Source organism: Ascaphus truei, unplaced genomic scaffold (genome assembly GCF_040206685.1).
Source record: "Ascaphus truei isolate aAscTru1 unplaced genomic scaffold, aAscTru1.hap1 HAP1_SCAFFOLD_367, whole genome shotgun sequence".
Lineage (NCBI taxonomy): Eukaryota > Metazoa > Chordata > Amphibia > Anura > Ascaphidae > Ascaphus > Ascaphus truei.
This window is the reverse complement of record NW_027456694.1, coordinates 64,293-90,940: the sequence shown is the minus strand read 5'-3', so window position 1 is coordinate 90,940 and position 26,648 is coordinate 64,293. Positions and strand designations below refer to the sequence as shown.

The 26,648-nt window shown below is 46.2% G+C and overlaps 1 protein-coding gene across 1 annotated transcript in view; it reads left to right on the top strand.

Moving 5' to 3' along the window:
* Positions 1-26,648, top strand: part of LOC142483768 (ankyrin repeat and fibronectin type-III domain-containing protein 1-like) — a 161,064-nt gene that overhangs the window by 98,184 nt on the left and 36,232 nt on the right. Inside the window, exon 14 of the mRNA XM_075583751.1 lies at positions 16,794-16,960. Within this exon, the coding sequence (XP_075439866.1) occupies positions 16,794-16,960 (167 nt within the window). The remainder of the gene's footprint in view (positions 1-16,793; positions 16,961-26,648) is intronic.

Genomic DNA, 26,648 nt, shown 5'->3' with positions numbered 1-26,648 from the left:
CAGTAGAACTGCAACATGGGGACACCCTCATCTGTGTCGCCCTTCACATGTGGAACAGGACTGGCGACGAAGCCACAGACCCACCACAGGCACTGACAAAGGGTACCAGTGTGACGACTCGGGATCTGGCAGTGTAACCCTGTGGGATACCAGACGACATCTTGCTGGAGAGACCTGGTCCTGCTGGATGGCGCTTGGGTAACAATATCCCTTGAAATGCTGTTTTAATTCATCCTTGATGTACGCAGGATACTTACCTTATACTGTGTAACCCAATAATATTTTATTAACTGCACTATGAGCGTTGTGCGCTGTTTTTCTCTGTTCTAGTTTAGGGGTTGTTTGAGCCACCTTCTGCTACGGCTGCAGACGCTCTCTTCAATTACACTTAGGATCACGTAATAGTTTTTTTCATATTTATTCTCTGTATAACCACTCATCTCACTTGGGTTATTTTGTGGTTTATTGTTGAGTTTGATTGTAGTAGCGCACTTTATTCACCTTGTTTCACAAGAGGGTAAAGGAGCTGACGAGTGACTCCTGGGGACACCAGCCCTGGTGTCTGCTCCAGGGAATGGAGACGATTCCATGCTGTCTGCCAAAAAAAGATGCCGTTGTACCAGCCCAAATGTGTGGTCATAGTGAAGGAGAATTGCCTGTTGGGACCATCCTGCTTCCAGCAGGATCCTCATGGGATGGAAAATCCTGCCCTGTTGCTGACCCCACACAACATCCGTGGAGCAACTCAGACTTCCAGTAACCAGCAGGTAAGCTACAGCACCAGGGCAATACCCATGTAGTGGCCAGATCTCCCGTGGCAGGGGGAAACAGGTGCTACATTTGGAGGCGCTGCTGAGATGAGCAACAGGGACAGCTAATATGTCTGGGATACGTAAGAAGGAGAAGTGAATGGGAGCACTCACCATATCCAGACAGAGTATCCCCAGCCTGTTTGCTAGTCGGGGGACCCCCAGATGGAACAGGTGCTACACATGATATATAACATAAGAAAAATCAGCGGTTCCTAACCCCCAACAAGCCAATTGTGCTATGGACCATGAACCCCTTCACCTGGAGCACACATCTATTTTTCCTTGAGAGTTGGGATAAATGGCTGCAGTTCTCTAAGCGTTTATGCTGCCTGCCAACGCTCTCATGACTAATTGGTAAACCCAGGCCCTTGTCATTGTGTTTCACTGACATAGCAGCATTGTGGAAGTACAACAAAACCTCTTATAGAGCGAGTTCATTTTTTTTTTTTTTACAAACAGCCCTTATCGCCTCTTAACAAATACAAATGTCAAACTTTGCAGAAAATCACAGATAATGTATTTCTCCTTTTTTGCATTGGTTTTTATGTTGCCGTTGAGGTTGGCATCTCTGAACGTAGATAGACGTAGCATGAAACTTGATTGTGTATTTGAAAGCCCCACAGTCTCATACAATTTGAACCTCGTAGCTTCCACTGGGGCAGGGATAATATATTTAAAGAGGCAGTCTCTCCTAGGGGCAAAGTGTACTAATGGCAGTGACATGGTTCAAGGGTCAGTCTCACCTAGAGGCAATGTGTACTAATGGCAGTGACATGGTTAAGGAGTCAGTCTCTCCTATGGGCAAAGTGTACTAATGGCAGTGACATGGTTAAGGGGTCAGTCCCTCCTAGGAGCAAAGTGTACTAACGGCAGTGATAGGGTTAAGGGGTCAGTCCCTCCTAGGACCAAAGTAAACTAAAGCCAGTGTTGTTTAAGGGGTCACCTCTGGGTGACCGATGCCTTTTTACCAACATCCGGCCCCTCAAAGTATTTTGAAATTATTTTTTTAAAGTTAGTATGTAAACCCGGTGAACTTTGGGAGGGGTTTGACTTCCTTTAGCCACTCTCTTTTGTCTGTTATTACTGTGTTCAACAAGAGTCTGCACAAGCAATGCCCACTCCCTCCTCTTTCGTGGCTGTCTGATGAGGTGCAGGTTGGGCTAAGGGCATGGGTTGCCACCACTCTGGGTTTCACCCTGAGACTACGGGTTTTGGCCATTTGACGCCGTGCAGCCATATTGACGGGAGTTGCTCGGGGAGATGTCCGGAGGATGCCGTGAGATGTCGTTGAATGTAAGCGCTTCATTTAAAAAAAAATGATCCTGTTGCCCTTCAGTAGAAGGTGGCAACCCTAGCTAAGGGTAATGATAACACTGACTGACACCCACCCATTCAATTTGTAATTCATTTTCCAAAGAAACAAAAGCATTGCTTTTAGCACAGTTACATTTCTTAAGGCTCTTAGATCCGGGGTTCTCAACTGACCAAATATTAGCCTTCTGTAAATAATGTCATTACCTAACTCAGAGGTTCTCAACTTCAGTCCTCAAGACCCCACAACAGGTCAGGTTTTCAGGATATCCCTGCTTCAGCACAGGTGACTCAATAAGACTGAGCCACTGATTGAGCCACCTGTGCTGAAGACGGGATATCCTAAAAACCTGACCTGTTGGTGGGTCTTGAGGACGAGTCGAAAATCTCTGCGTTAGGTAATGACATTATTTACAGAAGTGGCAACCAGGAGGGCTGAGCTTCCGCCACGGGGAACCTGGGGTATATACTTACACTCGGTGCAGCGCCTCCACTGATGAGGGATCCCAACGTGGTGGGAGTGCGCCCTCACCAGAACAACCATACAGTAAATACACACAATGTGAATAAACAGTATTTACTGAGCATGAACGATAACTTCAATGAAACTCTCTTTGCATAACATCAATACATCATAGGAATAACATTGCATCACCCTGACTGCATACCATCCCCTCGCCCACATGTCCATCATCACATCACCCTCGGTCCCTTTGATAATGATGTGCTTTATCCCTTGAGTGTCCACAACAATAAGGTGATTGTGAGTGTGAGGGATAGCGCTTCCCTGTGTTGGGGCCCGGTGGTGCACTTATTATACTACCTCCCTGATCAGTTCTGATCAGGAAAATCCTTTGTAGTCAGCAACTCCGCAACTTGGTCCCACGCCGCGGTGCGTTGCTCCTTGCAGAAATGATTACACCCTCTGACTCCTCCAGGGAGGGATCTCCAGCCGGAATGATCCTTTACCACAGTCTCTGCTATGGAGTCAGGCACTCTTCCTGCTACACGCTGTACTGACAGTCAGGCACTGTCATGCAGCATTCCTCTTTCTCTCTGAGTATGGTGACGGAGTCCCTGTCCCTATAACATACAGTATTCCTCTACAGTGTCTCAGGGGGCTAACTGGGCCCTGGGGGTATACCTCTAGCCTAGTCCCTGCATGCAGAAGATCTCTTGCTGTAGATTCTGTCTGATCCCAGACTCTGACTCCTCCAGGGAGGGATCTCCTGCCGGAATGATCCTTTACCACAGTCTCTGCTATGGAGTCAGGCACTCTTCCTGCTACACGCTGTACTGACAGTCAGGCACTGTCATGCAGCATTCCTCTTTCTCTCTGAGTATGGTGACGGAGTCCCTGTCCCTATAACATACAGTATTCCTCTACAGTGAATCAGGGGGTTAACTGGGCCCTGGGGGTATACCTCTAGCATAGTCCCTGCATGCAGAAGATCTCTTGCTGTAGATTCTGTCTGATCCCAGACTCTGACTCCTCCAGGGAGGGATCTCCTGCCGGAATGATCCTTTACCACAGTCTCTGCTATGGAGTCAGGCACTCTTCCTGCTACACGCTGTACTGACAGTCAGGCACTGTCATGCAGCATTCCTCTTTCTCTCTGAGTATGGTGATGGAGTCCCTGTCCCTATAACATACAGTATTCCTCTACAGTGTCTCAGGGGGCTAACTGGGCCCTGGGGGTATACCTATAGCCTAGTCCCTGCATGCAGAAGATCTCTTGCTGTAGATTCTGTCTGATCCCAGACTCTGACTCCTCCAGGGAGGGATCTCCTGCCGGAATGATCCTTTACCACAGTCTCTGCTATGGAGTCAGGCACTCTTCCTGCTACACGCTGTACTGACAGTCAGGCACTGTCATGCAGCATTCCTCTTTCTCTCTGAGTATGGTGATGGAGTCCCTGTCCCTATAACATACAGTATTCCTCTACAGTGTCTCAGGGGGCTAACTGGGCCCTGGGGGTATACCTATAGCCTAGTCCCTGCATGCAGAAGATCTCTTGCTGTAGATTCTGTCTGATCCCAGACTCTGGCAGCTCACCACATGCAACTGGCACTGGTGATATAACACACACTGTATAACTTAGAAAGCAGCCCCCCTTCTTCCTATGAGGGGCCTTTCACTGACACAGTCAAAGCAACTACTCTGGCTGCACTGCACAGAACACTGTTGCAACTTACTATCCTGCTTAGCTAAGGTGGCAGCATCCCTCTCTTGGGTCTGTCCCTATCTGCAGCAGCTCACTGGTGACTCAGGGCTATCTGGGGCCTGGGGAGGGTTTCTGGCCTAGTGCATGTGTCCCTGACCCTGCACACCTACTTCCTCTTCTGTCTAATTCCCCACCCTGACTAGATCCTCCCCTTTACAGGAGAATCCCTCAGCCCTATTGGCTAAGTAAAAGCACCTGACCGCCTGCTGCTATGCCTCCTGGGAAGTGTAGTTCCCCAGAAGACTCCTGCCTATGGAGACCGCATGGCCTCCTCTGTAATGGTCGCCTACCTTTTCCTGTCTGAGCCTGGGCTATCCTTATGGCCGCCGCGCCACTTCCCTGCGCATGCGCAACCTCTAGAGGGCCTTCCTGCCTCTCTGCCTTCTCCTGTGCATGCTATGCCACCTCTAAGATGGCCGCCGTACTCGTCCGCACCTGAGCAAGCGTTTGCGCACGCGCGGTCAACTCCAACATGGTGGCGCCCGCCCGGATCGTGGCGCCAACCAGTGGAGAGCCGCCGGAGCCTCCCTGCGCCTCCTGCTGCTGGCTATCTCGCTGCACCGCCCTAACTAACCGCGCGGCACCTGCCCTTACGCCAGGGAGAGCGTGGGGAAGCGTCCCATAGCCGGGGACCCGCGCTGGTAAGGGAACCAGGGCTATATATATTTACTGTATGTATATATATATATATATATATATATTTATATATATTTATTTACTGGTCAGCTATTGTATTGTATTGTATATCTTTATTTATATAGCGCCATTAATGTACATAGCGCTTCACAGCAGTAATACACGTGGTAATCAAATAAATAACAGGTCAGCTATGTCTGGTCAGCTATGTCATATATATATATATATATATATATATATATATTTACTGTATATATATATATATTTTTTTTTTTATTTACTGTATATATATATATATAATATATATATTTACTATATATATATACTAGCTGAGAGCCCCGGCGTTGCCCGGGATGTTTGTGGTGTGGGTGTGGCATTTGGGTGAGGAGTGGTCAACGCGGCCCATGTGCGGTGGTAGTGCTGCTGTGGCTGTACTGATGGTGATTGTATCGGTGTGCTGATTTTGGAGGGTTTGGTGCTGATGTGGGGGTGCTGATGTGGGGGTGCGGATGTGGGGGTGCGGATGTGGGTGTGCCGATGGGGGAGGTGCAAAGGTGCCGATGTGTGGGTGCTGATGGTGTTGATGGGGGCTGGGAATGGCGGGGAGCCGAGAATGCCAGTGTGCTGGGGGGGCATGGGATAGCGGTGTGCTGATGTGGTTTTGCTGGGGATAGTGTGTGTGTGTATACGTGTGTGTGTATACACACGTGTGTGTGTACACACGTGTGTGTGTATACATGTTTGTGTGTGTGTATACATGTTTGTGTGTATACATTGTATGTGTGTGTGTGTGTGTATACATGTGTACGTGTGTGTGTGTGTACGTGTGTGTATACACGTGTGTGTATACACATGTGTGTATAGACGTGTATACACATGTGTGTGTAGACATTGTGTGTATGTATATATTGTGTGTGTGTGTGTATACATGTGTACGTGTGTGTATACACATGTGTATACACATGTGTGTATACATAGTATGTGTGTGTGTGTGTGTGTGTACATGTGTGTGTGTGTACATGTGTGTGTGTGTACATTTGTGTGTGTATACATGTTTGTGTGTGTGTATACATGTTTGTGTGTGTGTATACGTGTGTGTATACATGTGTGTGTATACACGTGTGTGTGTGTGTGTGTGTGTATACATGTGTGTGTGTATACATTATGTGTATGTATACGTGTGTGTGTATGTGTACATGTGCGTGTGTGTATGTCTCCATGTGTGTGTATACACATGTGTATATACACGTGTGTATATACACGTGTGTATACACGTGTGTATACACGTTTGTGTGTATACATAGTATATGTGTGTGTGTGTATACATGTGTGTGTGTACATTTGTGTGTATACATGTTTGTGTGTGTATACACGTGTGTATGTGTGTGTGTGTGTATACATGTGTGTGTGTATACATGTGTGTGTGTATACATTATGTGTATGTATACATGTGTGTGTGTGTGTACGTGTGTGTATGTGTACATGTGCGTGTGTGTATGTCTCCATGTGTGTGTGTATGTCTCCATGTGTGTGTGTGTACGTGTACATGTGTGTGAGTATACGTGTACATGTGTGTGTGTGTGTACGTGTCTACGTGTACATGTGTGTGTGTGTCTACGTGTACATGTGTGTGTGTCTACGTGCGTGTGTATACGTGTGTGTCTGTCTACGTGTGTGTGTGTATACGTGTGTGTGCGTATACGTGTGTGTGTGTGTCTACGTGTGTGTGTGTGTCTACGTGTGTGTGTGTGTCTACGTGTGTGTGTGTGTCTACGTGTGTGTGTGTGTCTACGTGTGTGTGTCTACGTGTGTGTGCGTGTGTCTACGTCTGTGTGTGTGTCTACGTGTGTGTGTACACGTGTGTCTACGTGTGTGTTTGTACGTGTGTGTGTTTGTACGTGTGTGTGTGTGTGTATACGTGTGTGTGTGTGTGTAAACGTGTGTCTGTGTGTATACGTGTGTGTCTGTGTGTATACGTGTGTGTCTGTGTGTATACGTGTGTGTCTGTGTGTATAGGTGTGTGTGTGTGTGTGTGTATAGGTGTGTGTCTGTGTGTATAGGTGTGTCTGTGTGTCTACGTGTTTGTTTGTGTCTACGTGTGTCTGTGTGTCTACGTGTGCCTGTGTGTATACGTGTGTGTGTGTGTATACGTGTGTCTGTATAGGTGTGTGTGTGTGTGTGTGTGTGTGTGTGTGTGTGTGTGTGTGTGTGTGCGTGTGTGTCTGTCTACATGTGTGTGTGTGTCTACATGTGTGTGTGTGTCTACATGTGTGTGTCTGTGGACGTGTGTGTGTGCCTACATGTGTGTGTGTGCGCCTACATGTGTGTGTGCGCCTACATGTGTGTGTGTGTGTGTGTGGTCTCTGTGTGTGTGTGTGTCTCTGTGTATGTATGTATGTATATATATATATATATATATATATATATATATATATATATATATATATATAGTGTGTGTGTGTGTATGTATGGAGGGTTGAGGCTGGCAATGAAGGAATGGGGGGGTGTGGGGGGAGAGCTGCTTACCTTGCAGTCGGCAGCATGTTCCTCGAGGTGAGGCCTCCTGCAGGGCGGGAGCCCCCCCGCTGCCTCCGGCTCGAGGTGAGGCCTCCTGCAGGGCGGGAGCCCCCCCGCTGCCCTCCGGCTCGAGGTGAGGCCTCCTGCAGGGCGGGAGCCCCCCCGCTGCCTCCGGCTCGAGGTGAGGCCTCCTGCAGGGCGGGAGCCCCCCCGCTGCCCTCCGGCTCGAGGTGAGGCCTCCTGCAGGGCGGGAGCCCCCCCGCTGCCCCCCGGCTCGAGGTGAGGCCTCCTGCAGGGCGGGAGCCCCCCCGCTGCCTCCGGCTCGAGGTGAGGCCTCCTGCAGGGCGGGAGCCCCCCCGCTGCCCCCCGGCTCGAGGTGAGGCCTCCTGCAGGGCGGGAGCCCCCCCGCTGCCCTCCGGCTCGAGGTGAGGCCTCCTGCAGGGCGGGAGCCCCCCCGCTGCCCTCCGGCTCGAGGTGAGGCCTCCTGCAGGGCGGGAGCCCCCCCGCTGCCCTCCGGCTCGAGGTGAGGCCTCCTGCAGGGCGGGAGCCCCCCCGCTGCCCTCCGGCTCGAGGTGAGGCGGCGGTGCCGAGGAGCGTTGCAGGCGGCGCCGGGTAGGCTGGTCTTTGCTGTGAGGGGGGTGGGAGAGGTGAGCCGGTGCCGAGGAGCGTGCGGCGAGGCCCGTGGGTATGCTGCCTCACCCATCCGGCCGCTCCCACGTGGATGTGAGGCGGGAGGCAGCGTGTTGTGGCCGCTCCCCCGCGTGTGTCCCGGGCGCTCGCTCCGCTCCCCCGCTGACTGTAGCGGCGCCGGGGTGTGAGCTTGGGGGGGGGGGGTGTGTGAGCTTGGGGGGGGGGGGTGAGCTTGGGGGGGGGTGAGGTGTGTGTGAGCTTGGGGGGGGGGGGGGGGGGGTGTGTGTGTGTGTGTGTGTGTGTGTGTTTTTTTTTTTTTTTTTTTGTGGACCTTTGGCCCGTCACTCCGCCTCAGGCCAATGCGAGGTGTGGGGGGCGGGCCAAGGGGGTGGTGTGAGTGTGTGAGGCCAATGAGAGGTGTGCGGGGGCGGGCGGCCCATGGGACCAATGAGATTGCCGCTAGGGACACCGGACATCCAGCAGGCAGGCATGCATGCAGGCAGGCAGGCAGGCAAACATACAGTGCTTTCACTAATATAGTATAAGATATATATATTTAATTACTGTATATATATATATATATATATATATATATATATATATATATCATGAGGGGGGTTCTCCATTGTAAGGTCTTCACTTCAGCCAAATAAAATAATATTTTCTCTGAATTAACCACTTTTTTCTTCTTTTTTAACCTTTTTCTATGGGAACTGTCAATAATGGCCACGTCCTTTCATCGTGACCTTTGACTTTCCTATACACACAGACAACCCTGCCACCATAATTGCTTGTTTCCATGGCGACGCTGTTGGGGGGAAATTGTATAGGAGAGAGAAAACAAAATGAATGGGACTATTAATGCCAAATATTACCTTCCCAACCAGGCAAACGGTGCAAAGATTGAGGCCTTGCGACTTCAACGAGGCCCCATGGGAGTGGAATGTCGGTTTTTATAAATAAATAGGTGACACTATTATAATTTATGCCGGGGATGTGCCCAGATTAATTCCCTTTTGTTCTGCGTGTTAATGAACCCAACAGAGTCACGATCCGGGTGAAAAGGACAATAATGTATGGTATAAAAAATAGTAACATTGACAAATGAAGCTGCAATCTTCCTTAGCAATAGGGAAACTTCCTACCATATTAACCTTTGCAGTGCCTTTTTGGTGTAGCCAGTGGCAGATTTCCCAATAGGCCCGGGGCTCAGGGCGGCGACAATTTGCTTTTGCCGCACTCACGGGCCTAACGGCCATAACGGGAAGGCCACTTGCCTGTGTCGGCCGAACTCCTTTCTGCCGCCCTCCTGCTCCTTTTGGAATCCCCGCGCCAAATGACGCGCAAAATGTCACGAATGTGGCGGCACACGGCGCCTCGCGACGTCGCGTTTCCATGGCAACGCGCCGCCGTGCGACGTCACATTGGTGACGTCCGCAGGCGTCATTTGACGCTGGGATGCCAAAGGAGCAGGAGGGCGGCAGAAAGGAGGCAGCCGGCACGGGCAAGTGCCTAGGTGCAAAGCTAAATGTTTCCAGGCACCGATAGGTGCTGCGGCCGCGGCTACGCCGGCCCCGAAGGATTAACTTGTCTCCGGCAGCTTTATGCCTATCCAGCCACGGCTCTGGATACAGTAAGTCTTGCTACTTCTGTTCCCGGGGGGTGCCAGGGGCGTGGGCTCGTTCTCTAGCGGAGTAATGGGGCTGACTGCTCCAACTGAGCTCCCGGAGCGACCACATGATGCGGTGAATCCGGTGGCACTCCGGTGACGCTGGGCCCCTGGCACTGCAAAGGGTAAACCGGGGGCATAATAGGTAAAAACTCAACATCTACAAATATTGCATGTCTCGCCTCAGAATAAGAAATTCCCATGAGCACTGTGAGTGCTCATTTGCATGTCATTCTCCAGAATCCCTTGCTGCAGTGATAGCATTGTATGCTAAGTGATAATGGGGAAGGGAAGGGTGGCAGACCTGTCTGAGACACGTGAATGTGCTCACACGTGGGGATTTTTATTTGATCTTCTTGTGCTGTTTGGGATATGTATTTGGCAAGAGACCCGATACCTTCATTGGTTGGAAGGAGTACAATGATGTAGGGGCTTTGGGATATCACCAGAATCCACCATGCACACACTAGCACAGGGGTAGCCAACTCTAGTCCTCAAGGGCTACCAACAGGTTTTTAGGATATCCCTGCTTCAGCACAGAGGGCTCAGTCAACAACTAAGTCATTGACTGAGCCACCTGTGCTGAAGCAGGGATATCCTTAATACCTGACCTGTTGATGTCCCTTGAGAACTGGAGTTGACCATCCCTGCTCTAGCAGAACAGATAGAGGGGGGGAAATTAAAGAGTTGAGACGTACTTAGCACCATACTTACTAAGCAGTCTTGTACCATAACACACCTTCCTTCGATGGATGACACGTTACAGCCATCCAAGTCAATGGGCTTGAAGATGTCTTCCACCAACAGATGGGGTCTTCTAGAGGATTGCTTAGTATTTCTGGGCCTATATAGATTCAGCACTATGTGGGGATGTAGTTTGTCACTGGAAAAGTAGTGGATGGGTGGCATAACCTGCCAGTAGACATGGTGAAGATAAATCCTTTCATTGAGTAGCGCTGGGGTGGCCAAATCCAGTCCTCAAGGGCCACCAACTGGCCAGATATGAAGGATATCCCTGCTTCAGCACAGGTGACTGAATCAGTGGCTCAGTTAATATATGTAACCTGACCTGTTGGTGGCACTTGGGGACTGGAGTTGGCCGCCCGTAGAGTAGAGGAATTCACCAATGATTACAATAAAGAAAATAAGAGGTATATAAAATATATTGTTGGACCAACAAATAGTTTGTAAAATTGATTTTATTACAAAGCTTTCTCATCATACAATGTTCAGATATAATTATAATAATTCTGTTTTTTGTAAGTTGGGAGACTTGCCTGATTAGGTAGGACAAATTATAATGATCTGCTATTAAATGCGCACAATCCATATTCAAAATCATTTAAATTTTATGAATTTAGCCCATTAGTAAAAATCAGAGTTTTCAACACTGTCACCAATTAATGCAACCTTTCAATGTTAGCAATTTAGGAATTACATAGCATTAATTGAAAGCCTGTAATCATAAAGCCACAGCAAAGTGGAAACAGAATTAGATTTGTTATTTATTACCATGAAAATGCATGTGTTGGTTTACATGAAAAACAAATTAAATTGGTATGCTGCTAACGAATTAGAAGGGGTTTTAAAAAAACAAATTACATATTGTGTTTTGGAATTTAAGGCAGTGCAATTCTCTCTCTCTCCCTTTCTCCCATTCTCCCTTTCTCTCTCTCTCTCTCTCTCTCTCTCTCTCTCTCTCTCTCTCTCTCTCTCTCTCTCTCTCTCTCTCTCTCTCTCTCTCACTCCTTAGTTACCTTAGCGCTTAGTAACCGCTGTAGTAATTAAGGGGTTAACCCACTATCCACCAACGAGGCGTAACCACCCTCCCCGGGGAAACTACCCCCACCCACTCTACCCCATCACCACACATACAATGGGCAAATGCACTAGTAGCCAAAAATGGCTAGTAGCACGTTTGACCATTTGTTTGCAAAACAAAAGAAATACACAATAAAATAACATTGACATAACAGTACAATACAAAACAAGCATTTGCCAATAAACCCATTGATTGTCACTGTGGTAAACCATGCCCACAATATGGGCATGGATTGCCCCAATGGCAATGAATGGGCAACTTACAAAACAACAGCCACCAAATAAAATACATTTATTGTAAATGTGCTTATCTATACCCTGAAAAGGGCATAGATAAACACATTGTCAGTCTATGGGCATCCTAAATAAAATACACAATTAAATACAATACAATCAATGTGTTTCTTACCTTTGCCGGGATGAAAATTCACCCTCCTCATCAAACTGTGGCACCAACTCTTGCCCTATATAGCAATTATCCTATCCTTAGCTTTAAGGAGAAATGTCTAAACGTAAGTTCAAGGGGCAGGCTCCCTCTCCCACATAGGAAAGCTGAAACGCTTAGTACACTGGAGTACACCAAAAGAGTCCTGAACTACTAACCAAAATCAAACATACGTGAAGAAAACCCACATATCTAAACAAACAGCTAACCACCAACACATGTACAATACACCACAAAACCAATTTGTCCTCAAGAGTCACCCAAGCACTGTTTTCAGTACTCTTCAACCAACTACACACAACTTGGAATATAACACTTATGGAATTTTATTATTGTAATAGGATAGGTAGCAATAAAAAAAAGCTCCTGCATTTAAACGATCCGTTTCACTACAAAGCACCACCAGAGACGCCAAAAGCGGTGACTTCCATAACATATCTAATAGGGAGCAAATATGCAAACCTTTAGCGGTTACACCAATGTTTCCCAACTTGGAGGGCTGGCAACCCCTTAAACATGTCACTGTCATTGCCACACTTAGGTCCTAGGAAGGACGGGCCCCTTAAACATGTCCCTGCCATTAGTACACTTAAGTCCCAGTAGGAATTTCCCCTTTAAATATTAACTGGAAGTTGAATGACAGCGGAAGCAATAAGTAGCAATGCACAGATTTTAGAACAACTAAACTTGCAACACTCCGTGCCTATCTACATTATACTGAGATCTCAAGGAATAGTATTTCCAAATAGGGGTGGTGCATGAACCTTTGTGCAAATTGTGACTATTTTTAAGGCAGTACATGTTATGCAGGTGACCATATTGATCCCCTTATGCTCTAACCAATTAAAAATAGCTCCTAAATATACCGTCGGAGAAAATATATGAAGGAAGTCCACCAATATCCATCATGTCCTTAACAGGCTTGCCTGGCTAATCAGCTGTGACCTCTAGGGTGTCATTCATATTTCAGTTTGCGTATAACTTCTTATAAGAACCTAATGCAGAAAGTGGACCCTATAATAAATGGGTTATGGATGATGGCGTTTATATGATCGCACGCTTAAGGATGCAAGATCATTTCTTCAGACATCCTAAAAAAAAAGAAACCCCCGTCTCTTGAATGAATTGTTCTTTCAGCTGGCTCGCATGGTACCCCGTCTACTTGCCAAAATAAATATTATTATTATGATTACATGAAATGGGAACAGCCTTGCCCTTTTTTTTTTCATTAAATAATGTATTACTTGCAGCTACAGAATAAGCATGTCAGACTGGGCTCTTCATCAGGGCGAAAACAGCCTATAAAAACATTCATCAATGTATACCTTTTCCAAACATAGAAAAAGTACACGTCTAATTAATCAATCATATTACACTCCATAAATCATCCGTGCCGCCAGCAAAGTGAATTAACGTTGACGCGACAATATTTACAGTGTTATACATATTCTAACAATAGGGTGAATTGAGTGAAATTCATTGAGATTCGCCCACATAGCGTACCAGGTATTCATCAGAAAAGTTACCTCTCCTCTATTGCTTCAAAGTTCCGTATGTTGGTTGCATTGTAACACTAACATCTCATTTATCAGGGTAACGACAAGTCTTTTGTGTCATTGATATTTATAACATGCAGGAAACTGCTAGATACATATTGAGTATGAAGTGTAACGGAAGAAAAGCTAATGTATCATTATGGAAATGCCTGAATGGCAGTCACATTAAATAGTCAAATATGCAGCAAGGAGAAGAAAGTGTCCCGTGGGGGGGAAACGGGGGCACGGAGGTGAATTAGAAGAGGTGGCTTCTCAGGGAAAAGGGGCGGCTCAGTGAGTAAAGACACTGACTGGCCCTGAGTGTGAAGCAGGGGAGCCTGGTTCAATTCCCGGTGTCGGCTCCTTGTGACCTTGGGAAAGTCACTTTATCTCCCTGTGCCTCAGGCACCAAAAACATAGATTGTAAACTCCACAGGGCAGGGACTGTGTCTGCAAAATGTCTCTGTAAAGCGCTACCTAAAACTAGCAGCGCTATACAAGAACATGCTATTATTATTAAAGAAAACATTCCAATTTAGACTGGGAGTTCCTTGTTTGATTTCTCCAGTGCAGTGTTTTTGTACTAGTTTTGCAGCCAGAGTGATATGTTACCTCCCCTTTCTTTAGGGTGCAATAGGAAAAAAATGGTGTGATCAGGCGAGAGAGAAACCAACAGATGAAATCAGAGGCCCTCAATGGCAAAGTGTATTCTATACACATATAATCTACTTAATGTGAGCTACACTCTTTATTGTAAGCCTTTGTAGTAACCTGTGTGCTAGTCAATGATTGGTTTCTAACACCTAGAATTGACCGATTGCCAAATAATTATTCAACGTTCTCTTTGCTGCCGAGCTATTAAGAGAGAAGCAGAAGTGCCGTATTGCAGCATAAGCGATAGCCACGGTGATAGCTGGCTTGAAGTTTCTTGTTTTTCCCGACGTGCTATAGAGAGGACGAAAGGAAAAGTAGGGTGAAGTCTGCCATGCATGGAAAGATCTGGCAGATACAATAAGGTTTGGGTTGGTGGAAAAGAGGACACAACGCTCTATAAGGCACAGCAAGGAAACTCGTGGGCGCGTCAGCATGTCTTCTACAGGTCTACACATGTATTGGTGACCCTACCGCTCGCCTAATACCAAATGTGTTAAACCATATGAAGGAATGAATGAACACTATGGGTGCCTGAAGGAAAACGGTATCCATATTTACAAATATGACACCAAGGGGGTCAGAAAAGAGTCTACTTAGGAGGTTGTTCTGGGTCAGGAGTCTATTCAGACTATAGCCACCAACTGTGGCAGAGACACTGATCTTTTGGACTCACATGGTCCCTTTCCATATATTCCCTCAGCGAGTGCCACAAGTAGGATCTTTTCTGACCCCGTTGGGGTCATATTTGTAAATATGTCTTCTACAGGTCCCTGAAACCTGCTGTACCCCATTGTCGCATGTTATCAAGTGATTACATTGCTAATCGGGGTACTGTTTAGAAGCTGTCTTTGAATAGGTTTTCTGATTCTGCACTTGGTTTTTTTAAGCCAGGCTTTTCTGTACGAGCTGTATAACACAGCCGGCGAAAGCTCTGTGGAAATAGTCGTGTTCAGAAAGGATTTGCGTTTCATTACCCAGAGTCCTTGTCACCGCGTTTCACAATGGTTGGGGCTGTAAAGAGAAACTGTCTCGTTGCAACGTTAACCAAAACGAGTCGTCAAAATACGCTAACATTATGGCTGTTGAAATGGTATTTTTAGACTCAAAGTAGATGAAAATGATTCAATAATTAAAAAAAAAGAAGAAAAAAAAACTGTGACCATCTGTTTGAAACATTTGTGGGTTTCTGGCCCGTGTACGTTTTTCTGTTGGTTACGTGCTGACTGTTAGACAAATGGAAGATTCATTCATCTCTGTATTTTAAGCGGGAATTAACATGTTTAAAAAAAAAACATCTCTGCATCCTATTTCAAAAGGTTTAGGCTTCGTTGATCTCATATGAATGTGAAGCGAATCTCCTTTCAACAACAGTTTAGTAGATATGGTCTTTTACAGCCTATTCTTTGGAATGGGGATTAGCTCTTCTCTAGCACTGGGAAGAGGCTTCAAAGCATATTCATCAATAGCCTAAGATCTCGAGCAATGTACGGTTGGTGCAAATATTAACACTGGAGAGAAAGAAGAAGGCAGGGTGGGTGTGATGGTCCTTTCTTACGTGTAGTAATGGCACAGGGGACGGAGAAGTAGGTCGTGTTATACCGTGTATTGTACCAAACATAGTTGATCAGTTGCAAGCTATCAAAAACTCCCAGGTTTCTTCTACGAGTGTATATATTATACCTGATATAGATATGTGACATACCTGATGGAGAACCAGGTGTGGTTCGAAATCTTGTAACTTCCCAGATACTGTGTGCACCATCATTGTAGGGTTTAGCCAGGTGAGTGACAGCACCTGTGTACATTTTGTTACAGGTAAGAACGGGGATAATTCATTTCATATACTGTATACATCTCCCCGGCTGGAAAGGAAAGGAAGCGGCGAGGGCGTTTATTACCGAGTTAGGGAGGCTTTTACCATTTGAAATATAACTGGGCGGGTGGGGGAAGGGAATAATAAAATCCTGCTCTCTGGTTGGTTCAAGTTGCCCTGGAATTTGAACCAATCACAGAGCAGAATTCCATTATTCCCTTTGTTTACCTTCCCCAGGGAAGAGGCCAGAAAGCAGAGTCGTTGGTGGAGAGAGAATGGGTTCAATAAGGTAACCATAAGTAGCTGGGGACACGGAGAAAAGCGAAACATATTCATTTTTTCCCCCCACAAAATACGTAAAACAGTTACTTTAAGGGTAATTCAGTCTTTCTGAGGTAGCCAGTTACACTGATAACTTAATTGCCTGTTTTAGGGCGTCATACATAGAAACAAAATTCAGTCTTGCCTAATACAGTACTAACAATACATTGAAATATTTAGGGCAGGGGTGGCCCAATTCCGGTCCTCAAGGGCCACTAACAGGTCAGCTTGTGAGGATATCCCTGCTTCAGCGCAGGTGTCTCAGTCCTTATGATAGGGCAGGGAAAACGTTAACGCTCCTGACTATCGGAAGAGCCAGCACGGGGCTATTAATATAGATGGTTACACCACTCCCCAAAGGCTGTGTTGAAATTAAAATGCTTTTCCTTTTTCTAAATTACAGTTCACTTTTGCAGCTACAAGGAGAAGTTCATTAGTCTGTATTGCCGCCTATCTGCTATAGTCGAGCTGGACTCCTTAATTACCCAGCAGGCTTTGAGAGAAGCCATCTCAGATGATGAAGTCGGAGCTGCTAAGCAGAGACACCAGCACGTTTTAGATTACACACAGGTAAGACGATGGCGCCATTTTGACAGTGTATATTGTCAGTGTATATTTACAATTTTGACGCCCAGAGACATTTTCCTATGCACGGCATCTCCTCCTCAGCTGACTCATGACATCGCCATGCGGGCTTGACGTTGTCATGCGGTGTCGTGGTGCCAACCATTTGCCGACCAGCACAATTTGCAAATAAAAAAGACAAACAAATGGGAAATTCGCCACCCCCACATTTTGCCGCTCGGGGCCTATCGGGAAATCCGGCCTTGTGTATTGGAATCATTCTTGTGAAAGAAGACGTCTTCTCCAGGTTTTACCATTGGGTTTCCTCCGTGCCTTGCCCACTAACCTTCCTGTGCCTTGCCAGGAAATACGGTTTACATCCAGTGGTCAAAGTGGTTTAACAATGTACATGTTTCTAAAACATCAGGGCCCGCGTTTTTGCAGGCCGGGGTGAACACAGAAGGATACAATATGGATGCAATAAAAGCAGAAAAAGAAACGTGGAATGGTAGGCGTGCACAGTGCCGTCTTAACGCACGGGCACGCTGGGCAGTTGCCCGGGGGCCCCACGAGCATAGGGGCCCCCACGCTAATCTATGCACAGACCAGAATTTAACACAAGTTTTCCCATCACCCGCCTCAACATTCAAATCTCCCGCTAACCCGGTAGAAGGAGAAAAATGACGACTTGTAGCGGAGAGTCGGCAGGGCCCAGTGCACTGCTTTGCCCGGGGGCCAATAATGCTGTTAAGACGGCCCTGGGCGCGCAAATAAAAAAAACGTGCCAATCTGGGGAACTATCGTACAGAAACTCCCTTTGACTTCAATGGGCATTTCATTGCATCAGTGCCCTAATCGACACTGTCGCAGTGTAATGTGTGTGTCCTTTCTGGTACAACATCGGCAGGAAATTGTCATTCTCAATGACCATAACTCCAATACTAGTTGACTTTGGCAACAGTGGAAAATCCGTACTGGAAAAAGATCAGTGACTAGTTGTAACTCCGTTGTAGATCAATTGGGTAGTTGTACGTTAATTGTTTAATTATTTACACATCTCACATGCAAAAGTATATCCTTTGTTACATAGAAACTTAAGGCAGGTAAAAAGCCCTGGAGTGCCAGACCCCATAACGTAGAAGCTTCGTCCATGTGATGTAATGTTCCTTTGAAGATACCCAATGACATAGTAACTACATCCATTGGCACCCAAATTGGTTGTCATGTTTTCTCCCGTAAAGAGCATTGCATGAACTACAGTGGCCATTAGTGATAACGTCTTTTGAGGCTAACACAGGGACTTGCCGTTACATTACTTAGGTCCTATATAACTTGACATTCATCCAGACCCTGAGATACTGCAGGGCTTCCACACTGTCTCGGTGGGTGTAAGGTCACCGCTAGGAGATCACTAGCATACCGTTGCATATCCCTCTCCTCTCTCTTTCAACTTGAGTTAATCACCTATTTGAGGGTCTTGATCATGGTAAAACTCAGAGTTAGGAGTTAAGTAAGAGATATCCTTAAAACCTGACATGTTGGGGGGCGGAGGGTCTTTTTTTTTTTTTTTTTTAGAAAAATATGTTACCAGGAAGTAATACATTGAGAGGTACCTCTCGTTTTCAAGTATGTCCTGGGCACAGAGTAAAACAAATAATACATGGTTACAAATACAGTTACATAAATGAACAGGGTATACATTATATACAAGACATTGCGTGCACAGTTAAAGAAAATATATATTATGGGCGTATGAAACAGTTACAGACCAGATTAAAGTGTGAGACAGCCTTAGATTTGAAAGAACTTAAGCTGGTGGTGGATATGAGAGTCTCTGGTAGGTTGTTCCAGTTTTGGGGTGCACGGAAGGAGAAGGAGGAACGTCCGGATACTTTGTTGAGCCTTGGGACCATGAACAGTCTTTTGGAGTCTGATCTCAGGTGATAAGTGCTGCATGTGGTAGGGGCGAGGAGCTTGTTCAGGTAGCTGGGTAGCTTGCCCATGAAGCATTTAAAGGCAAGACAGGAAAGGTGAACTTTGCGCCTAGACTCGAGTGATGACCAATCTAGTTCTTTGAGCATTTCGCAGTGATGTGTGTTGTAGGACTGCATTTGAGAAACCCTGACTTAAGTACTAATAAGTCATACTTCTCATCATGTTTTTGGAAGATTATGCAACGTTATGCTACAATAACCCGAGGGGAACCTTACGTCCATGAATTCAATGCTCAGGCACTGGAGAGGATCCTTGCTCTCCCTCTACACTATACTTTCAACGTTATGGACTTTCTCAAAGCCACTAAGGTGCTTACCCCCTGTATTTTTGGACGTGCCTCTATGCGTTGTTGCACAGACCCCCTATTTGGTTTTCGAGTTACTCTACATAAGCTTTCCCCGCTGGTCCTCATTTGTTCTCAAGCCCAAAGTATATGATGATGAACACTCTGAACTGTGTTTTATTGGCACTTTTCAGCACGTCTCGGATGGTTGAAATCACTTGGCCTTTGACTCTGTACCTCCCAGCCTACCCGAGGCATGGGTAAACAGCTTAATAAAAGGCATCCTGTCATGTCTTATTACTTAACAATGGCGTCATTATCCAGAACATAGGCAAAAGGAGCAACTTTGTCTTGAAACAATATAGCATAAGAAACAAAAATGATATATACATATACAGTACTGTGTGTATATATATATATATATATATATATATATATATATATATATATATATATATATATATATATATATATATACACACAGTACTGTATATGTATATATCATTTTTGTTTCTTATGCTATATTGTTTCATATTGTATATATATATATATATATATATACACACAATACTTGTTTCTCACCCACCTTATCTAAATCTCTATTTTTTTCTGCTCTCCAAACCTCTGTTATTGTATGTCTTTATTTATTTAGCGCCAAAAGTGTACTCAGCGCTTCACAAAGAATATAGTACAGGGAATTAAAATTATACATTAAGCGCAGCAAAATCAGACAATAGGAAAGGAAATCCCTGCCCCGAAGATCTTACAATCTAAGAGATTAGCTATAGATTTCTTTGTAAACCAGTATTGCTGACCTGAGGCAGAGAGGAGAACTCTCGAAAGCTTGTCCTATGATATAAATTGTTAGTCCAAATAAAAAAGGCATCACCTAATACTGAAGAACTAATTTATTCTGCACTATATATAGCAAAGAAACAGAAGTCCCCTAATGAGCACTCAAACATGTACATGAAAAAATATCACATTTATTTTTATTTATTACTACTAATAAATTTGATATTTTTTCATGTACATGTTTGAGTGCTCATTAGGGGACTTCTATTTCTTTGTTTTCATATTAATCTCATCCCCAAGCACTGTCAGGAGCTTTATTTACAGCTTTATATTTCCGGACATATAGTACCTTTATTGTAGATCTGTTGCAGGTATTCTTTTCGTAGTTACTAAATATATACTTAATCACCTTAGCGGTTAATAACCGCTATAGTAATTAGAGGGTTAACCCCCCCTCCTTTGCTACCCACCCGGGATGCCTAACCACCCTCCCAGGGGCAACTACCCTCACCCTCTACCCATTGATTGGCACAGTGGTAAACCATGCCCATATAATATGGGCATGATTTGCCACTATGGCAGTTAATAGACAATCTAAAAAAAAAACCTCAACTTTCTCAACTTACTCAACACATTCTCAACTTATGCTAATTTCAACGTCTCAACCAGGGCAACACTCAAAACATACTGAACATCACATTATTGGAAGGCAACCCGACCTTATGCTACAATAAATGTGACCGTTACGCCTATGCTAAGGAGATGAGAAACAGCCGTTGTTATTGCATATATAATTAGCTTTGTAGATATGCGTTAACCTCAGGGGAAATAACATCCGTTCAGGGTTTAGGAAACGTAGCGTTATGAGCACTGACTTTGTAGATCTACCCAAATAATAATATAAGAATACTATTTTGTTTGACCCCCTCCAACACCAGAATGCACTGAATGGGTTAAATACTGTAGAGCCAGGGCAGCCAACTCCAGTCCTCAAGAGCTACCAACAGGTCAGGTTTTCAGGATATCCCTGCTTCAGCACAGAAGGCTCAATCAGTGGCTCAGTCGTTGGCCAACTCCAGTCTTCAAGGGCCACCAACAGGTTTTCAGGATATCCCTGCTTCAGCACAGGAGGATTGAACCACATCACTGAAGCAGGGATATCCTGCAAACCTGACCTGTTGGTAGCTCTTGAGGACTGGAGTTGGCCAACGACTGAGCCACTGATTGAGCCTTCTGTGCTGAAGCAGGGAGATCCTGAAAACCTGACCTGTTGGTAGCTCTTGAGAACTGGAGTTGACCATCCCCTGCTGTAGATCTAACTAGTCCTATCCTAAGCTTCATATCACGGCCATCAGTTGTTTTTTTTTTTTTTTAACCGGTTCATCTGCATCACATTTCTGACTCCGCCGGCAGCCACGGGGTTAACAGATCCGCAGCCAGTATGTGGTTAAAGGTTCAGTCTGCGAGGCTCGAGCACTGCGTATGGGGGCTGATTCCGAGGCTGCTCCCGGCTTCCAGCGTAACGAGAAGCAGCTGCCCCCTACCTCGTAAAAAGAATAAATCATCGCAGCAGGCCACGGTGGTCTCCAGCGCCCGACCACAAACCGCAGGAACATTGGTGCGATCGTACGTCTTACACCGTGCTAAAGTCATCCCACAAACCGCACATTACCGAGAGCAGCGAAAGGCTACGTAAATACGGCCCGTTCTGAGAAGAAAGCAGGAAAAATGCTGAAACTGCGGATTTAAAGCGGCGTTCCAATTTTATTCTTTAACAGAGTGGAGGCTGGGGGTCTCCGGAGCTGAACCCCATTAATTTCAGATCTGGGGACCCCCTGATTTCCGAGAGCCTTACCTCCGTAGGGGGTGCCGGCAGCCACTCCGCACAGCTAGCAAGGTGCTGGCGGAAATCTCAAAGCTTCAGCGGCCTGTGGGCCAATCGGAAGCTGTGACATCATCCAGTGAGGCTTCCCATTGGCCGGCGTGTCGCGGGAGCTTTAATCTTTGCCGAGGTCTGTATCTCGGGAGGCAGGGGCTCCCCGGAGCTGAAATTAATGGGGTTCAGCTCCGGAGTACCCCCCTGCATCAATACCGTGTTCAAAATACATTTTAAATATCATTAAAAAAAAACTCGCCAGCTTGTATCGTTTCATTTTAAAGGTGTCGCCTTCCTCAGTCTCCCGTAAAAATTCAACGTGATCCGTATAATTATCTGAAACCACCCCAAAAAAAGAAATACAGGCATACGCCGGTTTAAGGACACTCACTTAAAGTACACTCGCGAGTAAGGACATATCGCCCAACAGGGAAATGGCAGCTCACGCATGCGCCTGTCAGCACGTCCTGAACAGCTCCCTACCTGTACCGAAGCTGTGCGCAAGCGGGGAGACTATAGAGCCTGTTACACATGTGTTATTTACATCAGTTATGCACGTATGTGACGATTGCAGTACAGTACATGCATCGATAAGTGGGGGAAAGGTAGTGCTTCACTTTAAGTACATTTTCGCTTTACATACATGCTCCGGTCCCATTGCGTACGTTAATGCGGGGTATGCCTGTGTTACATAGTTACATACATGCTCCGGTCCCATTGCGTACGTTAATGCGGGGTATGCCTGTGTTACATAGTTACATACATGCTCCGGTCCCATTGCGTACTTTAATGCGGGGTATGCCTGTGTTACATAGTTACATACATGCTCCGGTCCCATTGTGTACGTTAATGCGGGGTATGCCTGTGTTACATAGTTACATACATGCTCCGGTCCCATTGTGTACGTTAATGCGGGGTATGCCTGTGTTACATAGTTACATACATGCTCCGGTCCCATTGTGTACGTTAATGCGGGGTATGCCTGTGTTACATAGTTACATACATGCTCCGGTCCCATTGCGTGCGTTAATGCGGGGTATGCCTGTGTTACATAGTTACATACATGCTCCGGTCCCATTGCGTATGTTAATGCGGGGTATGCCTGTGTTACATAGTTACATACATGCTCCGGTCCCATTGCGTACGTTAATGCGGGGTATGCCTGTGTTATATAGTTACATACATGCTCCGGTCCCATTGCGTACGTTAATGCGGGGTATGCCTGTGTTACATAGTTACATACATGCTCCGGTCCCATTGCGTACGTTAATGCGGGGTATGCCTGTGTTACATAGTTACATACATGCTCCGGTCCCATTGTGTACGTTAATGCGGGGTATGCCTGTGTTACATAGTTACATACATGCTCCGGTCCCATTGCGTACATTAATGCGGGGTATGCCTGTGTTACATAGTTACATACATGCTCCGGTCCCATTGTGTACGTTAATGCGGGGTATGCCTGTGTTACATAGTTACATACATGCTCCGGTCCCATTGTGTACGTTAATGCGGGGTATGCCTGTGTTACATAGTTACATACATGTTCCGGTACCATTGCGTACGTTAATGCGGGGTATGCCTGTGTTACATAGTTACATACATGCTCCGGTCCCATTGTGTACGTTAATGCGGGGTATGCCTGTGTTACATAGTTACATACATGCTCCGGTCCCATTGCGTACGTTAATGCGGGGTATGCCTGTGTTACATAGTTACATACATGCTCCGGTCCCAATGCGTACGTTAATGCGGTATGCCTGTGTTACATAGTTACATACATGCTCCGGTCCCATTGCGTACGTTAATGCGGGGTATGCCTGTGTTACATAGTTACATGCATGCTCCGGTCCCATTGCGTACGTTAATGCGGGGTATGCCTGTGTTACATAGTTACATGCATGCTCCGGTCCCATTGCGTACGTTAATGCGGGTATGCCTGTGTTACATAGTTACATACATGCTCCGGTCCCATTGTGTACGTTAATGCGGGGTATGCCTGTGTTACATAGTTACATACATGCTCCGGTCCCATTGCGTACATTAATGCGGGGTATGCCTGTGTTACATAGTTACATACATGCTCCGGTCCCATTGTGTACGTTAATGCGGGGTATGCCTGTGTTACATAGTTACATACATGCTCCGGTCCCATTGTGTACGTTAATGCGGGGTATGCCTGTGTTACATAGTTACATACATGTTCCGGTACCATTGCGTACGTTAATGCGGGGTATGCCTGTGTTACATAGTTACATACATGCTCCGGTCCCATTGTGTACGTTAATGCGGGGTATGCCTGTGTTACATAGTTACATACATGCTCCGGTCCCATTGCGTACGTTAATGCGGGGTATGCCTGTGTTACATAGTTACATACATGCTCCGGTCCCAATGCGTACGTTAATGCGGGTATGCCTGTGTTACATAGTTACATACATGCTCCGGTCCCATTGCGTACGTTAATGCGGGGTATGCCTGTGTTACATAGTTACATGCATGCTCCGGTCCCATTGCGTACGTTAATGCGGGGTATGCCTGTGTTACATAGTTACATGCATGCTCCGGTCCCATTGCGTACGTTAATGCGGGTTATGCCTGTGTTACATACATGCTCCGGTCCCATTGCGTACGTTAATGCGGGGTATGCCTGTGTTACATAGTTACATACATGCTCCGGTCCCAATGCGTACGTTAATGCGGGTATGCCTGTGTTACATAGTTACATACATGCTCCGGTCCCATTGCGTACGTTAATGCGGGGTATGCCTGTGTTACATAGTTACATACATGCTCCGGTCCCATTGCGTACGTTAATGCGGGGTATGCCTGTGTTACATAGTTACATACATGCTCCGGTCCCATTGCGTACGTTAATGCGGGGTATGCCTGTGTTACATAGTTACATACATGCTCCGGTCCCATTGCGTACGTTAATGCGGGGTATGCCTGTGTTACATAGTTACATACATGCTCCGGTCCCATTGCGTACGTTAATGCGGGGTATGCCTGTTACATAGTTACATACATGCTCCGGTCCCATTGCGTACGTTAATGCGGGTATGCCTGTGTTACATAGTTACATACATGCTCCGGTCCCAATGTGTACGTTAATGCGGGGTATGCCTGTGTTACATAGTTACATACATGCTCCGGTCCCATTGCGGACGTTAATGCGGGGTATGCCTGTGTTACATAGTTACATACATGCTCCGGTCCCAATGTGTACGTTAATGCGGGGTATGCCTGTGTTACATAGTTACATACATGCTCCGGTCCCATTGTGGACGTTAATGCGGGTATGCCTGTGTTACATAGTTACATACATGCTCCAGTCCCATTGTGTACGTTAATGCGGGGTATGCCTGTGTTACATAGTTACATACATGTTCCGGTACCATTGCGTACGTTAATGCGGGGTATGCCTGTGTTACATAGTTACATACATGCTCCGGTCCCATTGTGTACGTTAATGCGGGGTATGCCTGTGTTACATAGTTACATACATGCTCCGGTCCCATTGCGTACGTTAATGCGGGTATGCCTGTGTTACATAGTTACATACATGCTCCGGTCCCAATGCGTACGTTAATGCGGGTATGCCTGTGTTACATAGTTACATACATGCTCCGGTCCCATTGTGTACGTTAATGCGGGGTATGCCTGTGTTACATAGTTACATACATGCTCCGGTCCCATTGCGTACGTTAATGCGGGGTATGCCTGTGTTACATAGTTACATGCATGCTCCGGTCCCATTGCGTACGTTAATGCGGGGTATGCCTGTGTTACATAGTTACATGCATGCTCCGGTCCCATTGCGTACGTTAATGCGGGGTATGCCTGTGTTACATACATGCTCCGGTCCCATTGCGTACGTTAATGCGGGGTATGCCTGTGTTACATAGTTACATACATGCTCCGGTCCCAATGCGTACGTTAATGCGGGTATGCCTGTGTTACATAGTTACATACATGCTCCGGTCCCATTGCGTACGTTAATGCGGGGTATGCCTGTGTTACATAGTTACATACATGCTCCGGTCCCATTGCGTACGTTAATGCGGGGTATGCCTGTGTTACATAGTTACATACATGCTCCGGTCCCATTGCGTACGTTAATGCGGGGTATGCCTGTGTTACATAGTTACATACATGCTCCGGTCCCATTGCGTATGTTAATGCGGGGTATGCCTGTGTTACATAGTTACATACATGCTCCTGTCCCATTGCGTACGTTAATGCGGGGTATGCCTGTGTTACATAGTTACATACATGCTCCGGTCCCATTGCGTACGTTAATGCGGGGTATGCCTGTTACATAGTTACATACATGCTCCGGTCCCATTGCGTACGTTAATGCGGGTATGCCTGTGTTACATAGTTACATACATGCTCCGGTCCCAATGTGTACGTTAATGCGGGGTATGCCTGTGTTACATAGTTAAATACATGCTCCGGTCCCATTGCGGACGTTAATGCGGGGTATGCCTGTGTTACATAGTTACATACATGCTCCGGTCCCAATGTGTACGTTAATGCGGGGTATGCCTGTGTTACATAGTTACATACATGCTCCGGTCCCATTGTGGACGTTAATGCGGGTATGCCTGTGTTACATAGTTACATACATGCTCCAGTCCCATTGTGTACGTTAATGCGGGGTATGCCTGTGTTACATAGTTACATACATGCTCCGGTCCCAATGTGTACGTTAATGCGGGGTATGCCTGTGTTACATAGTT